The following is a 4,604-nucleotide window of genomic DNA, read 5'->3' as shown; positions in this document are numbered from 1 at the left end:
CAGATAGTGCTAGAGTGGTTAGTAAGAAGGAGAGCAGGATTTGATCTCCTGCGTGGTAATAAAGACTTGCCACGGTGTCGCCCCGGACCAACGTCTTGGCGACTCCACCACCCCCCGCTCTGGGGACAAAGTTTTCTCTGCTTTTTACACAACACCGTGGCCAGCCTAGTGTGAGACTGGATGTTGGTGCTCAGGATAAGTGTAGTAAAATTTAAATCGTGTAAGTAATGGTGTAATTACTAAACAAATTAAAATATAATAAAAAATAAACAAAGAAACAAATGAAGCAGTTGATCTTTCTGGTTCCTTTGGTCCTTTGGATCAGGGTTTTCCTGTGTGGGAACAAATGGATTCCTAACATAAAATAGGTTTCTACCCGGCCTAAAAATACTGTTTTTAATAATATTTTTAAATATTTTTAATGGTGTTTTTTAAATGACTTATAACTAATAAAGCACATTGGTTTCCTACTCCATTTTTCCAAACAAATGCATACTAATAGAATAACTGTTGGAATAGAATTAGCAGAAAAGCAGAACTTCTTTACCTGGTTTGTCAGGTACAATAAGATCCAGTCCATCTGCTGTGGGGTGTCCTGGATGAGTCCATACAGCATACTGATGAGTTTGATCCATCCATCCATCCATCAGCTGGCTGTCCTGGTCCTAAAATATACAAATGTACATTTGACTACAATAACATCTCTACTCTATAAATATCTACTCTACTGAACAGAAAATCATAAGACATACTTTAACTGATCATCTGGTTCTAAAACCTTACAGCATCTACATTTTTTACAAGTAAGTACACTGTGGTAAGAAATTAAAGAAGTTAAAAAAGCCTCTGGCGTTTAACTGGCGGTTCGCTGGCCTCAGCCAGGGAACTATACAAATCCACTATAAGGTTTGGATGGTCTTGCGTCAGGATCATCCACCCGTTGGTCTTCATAACCGCTTCAGCATTACTACAACAAAAGACATAAATAATGAATTTAGATTTGGATAAATAATTATTCTACTAGAGTACATGCTGTGGAGATTTGAGATCAGGATGTAGATGGAATTGTCATTTACAAGTTGATGAAGGTGAGGGCATCTTGTTTCAAGTGCCGGGCTCGGTAGAGGTCGCCCAGAATCAGGTTCTCTGCAGCACTGGCTACGTCGAGTCTGCTGCAAAGTGCATCCTCACAGATGAGCTTTAGATGATCCAAGCAGTGCTGAGGGGAAGAAAGAGAGAGAGTTACACATAGTGCTATAACCTGGAGATGTGCTCTGTGTGCGCTGATAGTGAGGGGTTAAGAGTGAGTCTGAGAAAGTTATAGTAATCAATAATAGAAACCATCATCTCTTTGTTTTGAAGGTGGATGTGTGCACGAGCTACCATGTCTGCTGCAGCAATGAGCTTTGAGGCCATCTGGTGAACGTTGGGAGATGTTCCGGTGTAGATATACGTAATCATCTCCTCCAAAATGTCGGCCTCCATATCCTTGATGTCCACGCGGCCCTAGAGGGGAAAGCATAACTTAAAAACACTGCTGTAATAAACTGTAAGAGAAAAAGTGGTGTTTAGACTGATCAGCTGAGATATATGGGAAAGACGATTGACTCACCGTTTGGTTCTCTTTCGTGTTATTCATAAACATGCTATGAAAGACGGGACAGCGGGCTGATAAGAGACACAGAAAGAGAGGAGTCAGTATTAGATCAATTTCTGCCTAGAAGTATACTAATTGTCAATATTCTAGCAAATACACTGTGAGTCTCTGTGTTTTTTCTTCTATTAATATATTTTCACGTGGCGACTGTGTTACCTGCTAGGATGGCTTTGTGGGCCTTAAACTCTTGACCAGCCACAGACAGGATGCAGTCAGAATGCAACGATGTGTCCCACAGCTCTCGAAGCTCCTCTGCCATGTTGGGTTCCTGCTTCTTCACCTGTGGCGTGGAGGCGTCCGGATCAATCTCCACTGTAAACTGCAACAATCCAACTCAGCAGTTAGTACAGTCCAGCTACAGAAACTGACACTTAAACACACACAAGCTGAGGATATAATAAAAATGTCTGCAATTCGATTTATACAAACTAACAGAATCCCGCTGATGTTTTAGAAAGACACAGCAGCTTCAGACAATCACGGTGCAACAGTTCATCTTTACATCGACCAGACAGATCATGTTTACTGACACCAGTCACATGGGAAACCAATGTGGCAGCCAATGAGACTTACTTCACAGGTGAGGGTGAGCGTGTCATCCTTTAAGAACCCCAAGTCGTCATCCAGGATGTCACTCCTGTGTACGAAGTTTGGGAATCCTAGCTTGTCGTTCTCATACATCCTGGTGTCGTACTGATTTACTGTAACACAGCAACACACAGACAGGTCATCTCAGCGCTGCAGTCCAGCATTAAAATAATATACAATCATCTGTGTTTACAGATCGTTTTTATCAGAAAATAGTTTGTCTTAAACAAACAAGGTAAACTTACCCAAGGAAAATTCCTCCTGTCCCTCGGCATTGAGCATGGCTAGTTTACAACTAACCCGCACACCTCTGTCTGACCAGAACAAGATAGAATGACAGGTAGCTCTCGTAGTCAGGCTCCACGCCATTGGGGAACAACTGCAGACACCTGAGAATGCAGAGAGGAAGGAAGGAGTGAGAAAATGATCAGCTCCCAGAAAAACGAATGAAGAACTTCAAATGAAGAACTAAGACCAACACCTACCATTGCAGATCTCCACTGGGGTTGGAAATTGTGGAGCTCATGATGGGGACACCATTCACATCGTCAGCAAAGCTGAAGCTGCTGATGGTCCAGACGTATGAATATTTGTCCACTTGGCGCTGAGAGGGCAAATTGTATATATTTTGTCATTCGTTTGCACATTTATTTAACAAATCAAGCAGCAGATCTCAACACAGTTCACTGCAACAACAGAGAGGGAGTGAGCAATGCATTCTAAAATATACAGACAGTTATGTATTTGCCTCACAGATGTGCACATACCTGAGTGTGGTCGTAGCTGAGGGCCATTTTGAGGATCTAATGAATCCTTCAGTGGTCCCTCTCAGGTCTCTCCCTCGCTGGGATCTCTCCGTGGAAGCTGTTGCTGGAATCTCTCTCAGGTCTCTCCCTCGCTGGAATCTCTCTCTGTAGAATCTCTTGCAGGAATCACTGTTCAGGAATCTCTGAAGAATAGTCTCTGATCACTAATAATCTGCAATGATGGAGAAAATGACATTGACAAAACACACTCATAGAAATACAGGCTGTGATGGTGTAACTTGAGGGGACACTGAAAACATCTATTCGCTGTATCTACACTTGTTTGTTCATTTTTACACACTCTACAGAGTTTTGAAACGTGAATGTGAAACGTCAAGATGAGCAGACCTCTGGGTTTTGAGCACAATAAACATTCGTCTCGCGTCCTTTGAAGCACCTCTTACAACTAAATCGCGCTAAACTCAAATCGCTCACAGGTTGATATTTATTTGGCTTCGAGTCTCTCTGCAAGTTAATGGCAGTTGTTTCAATAAATAAAACTTCCAAAACACGAGCCCTGCCGATCAAGTGAAAATTATGCTCGTTCTGATGCTTTTATCGTCGATAGTTTTGCTCTCAAAACACAAAGAGGTGACTTGGGAAGTAGAGCGAGTTTACAGGCTAGCCAGCCCGCTAATGCTAATACCATCTCAAATTTTGTTGGTACTCACCAAAAGTGCTGCCGCTCAGTGCTGTTTTATGTTGAAACTGAGTAGAATTCACATGATTTGTGTTTATAAAACGCGGTTACTATGACAACGACTCTATACGTCCTTCACAACAAAACAACCTGTAATTGTATTATATTATATATAAAGGAGAACAAGATAAAACTAAAAGTTCTCATGTTGATCATATACTGTCAAAGAAAACAAAAGCCATATTTTAGGATGAGGGGTTGACATTTTTATAAAAATGAAGCTCAAGCACAAGGCGTTGTAACAAATTGACGGTTGCCAGATTGTAGTGAATAACTTTTTTTTATTTTATTTGCGTCACATTTGTTCACATACGTCTGCACATCCTGAAAATTAAAGTGCAGAATCTTTATTGTGTTGTTTATTTTGGTTGAATAGTGACATTGGTGCCCGTAAAATGTAATTAAACATCCCGGAAACTAGAGCAAACACGCAAGAACTGGCAACCCAGATTGTAGCGTGCACCCTGACTGTCTTTGTAGTTTTTGTTTTGCTCAAATTCTCTTTTTGATGGCACTTTTGAACCGGACCCAATAAAAATGTTGCACTGGAGTTCTCCTTTCGGCAGTGGTCAGTCTTTTTTACTTCACAATGAGGATCAGAGAGGGTTTTCCTCACCAGACTGAAGTAATGGCACTGAAAATATATCAGTTGTAGAGCTGATATTATAATAGTAACCCTATACGAATATTACTGGTCAGGTAAAAAGGAGGTGAACATGAAGCAGGATCAGGCAAGGAAAAGGCTGGCAGAAACCAGGGACAAAATCTCATGATGAGCAGACGTCAAACAAAATGTGCTTGTTTTCATAATGTTTTTTTGTTGCTGACATTGTGTCAAGAAGTTAACTTTACT

At 41.1% G+C, this 4,604-nt stretch overlaps 2 protein-coding genes and 1 long non-coding RNA gene across 3 annotated transcripts; all 3 read right to left on the bottom strand.

Annotated features, from left to right (window-relative positions):
• Positions 1–665: 665 nt before the first annotated feature.
• Positions 666–1,436, bottom strand: LOC114800870 (speckle-type POZ protein-like). The gene is made up of 3 exons (XM_028998721.1): positions 1,384–1,436; positions 1,077–1,219; positions 666–967 (listed from the first exon to the last, which is right to left on the bottom strand). The coding sequence occupies exons 1-3, from the start codon at positions 1,414–1,416 to the stop codon at positions 835–837; spliced, it is 309 nt and encodes a 102-aa protein (XP_028854554.1). The 5' UTR covers positions 1,417–1,436; the 3' UTR covers positions 666–834.
• A 72-nt stretch (positions 1,437–1,508) lies between these two features.
• On the bottom strand, positions 1,509–2,527 carry LOC114776054 (speckle-type POZ protein A-like). Its single transcript, XM_028966804.1, has 4 exons — positions 2,491–2,527; positions 2,231–2,358; positions 1,814–1,976; positions 1,509–1,668 (listed from the first exon to the last, which is right to left on the bottom strand). Exons 1-4 carry the CDS (start codon positions 2,525–2,527, stop codon positions 1,526–1,528), a joined length of 471 nt encoding a protein of 156 aa, XP_028822637.1. The 3' UTR covers positions 1,509–1,525.
• Positions 2,528–2,762: 235 nt separating this feature from the next.
• On the bottom strand, positions 2,763–3,906 carry LOC114789696 (uncharacterized). Its single transcript, XR_003749734.1, has 3 exons — positions 3,723–3,906; positions 3,013–3,223; positions 2,763–2,849 (listed from the first exon to the last, which is right to left on the bottom strand). It is a non-coding gene; the product is annotated as an uncharacterized LOC114789696 (long non-coding RNA).
• Between the last annotated feature and the right edge of the window lie 698 nt (positions 3,907–4,604).

The sequence above is a fragment of the Denticeps clupeoides genome, chromosome 1 (genome assembly GCF_900700375.1).
Source record: "Denticeps clupeoides chromosome 1, fDenClu1.1, whole genome shotgun sequence".
Classification (NCBI taxonomy): Eukaryota; Metazoa; Chordata; class Actinopteri; order Clupeiformes; family Denticipitidae; genus Denticeps; species Denticeps clupeoides.
This window is presented reverse-complemented; position numbering and strand designations above follow the sequence as displayed.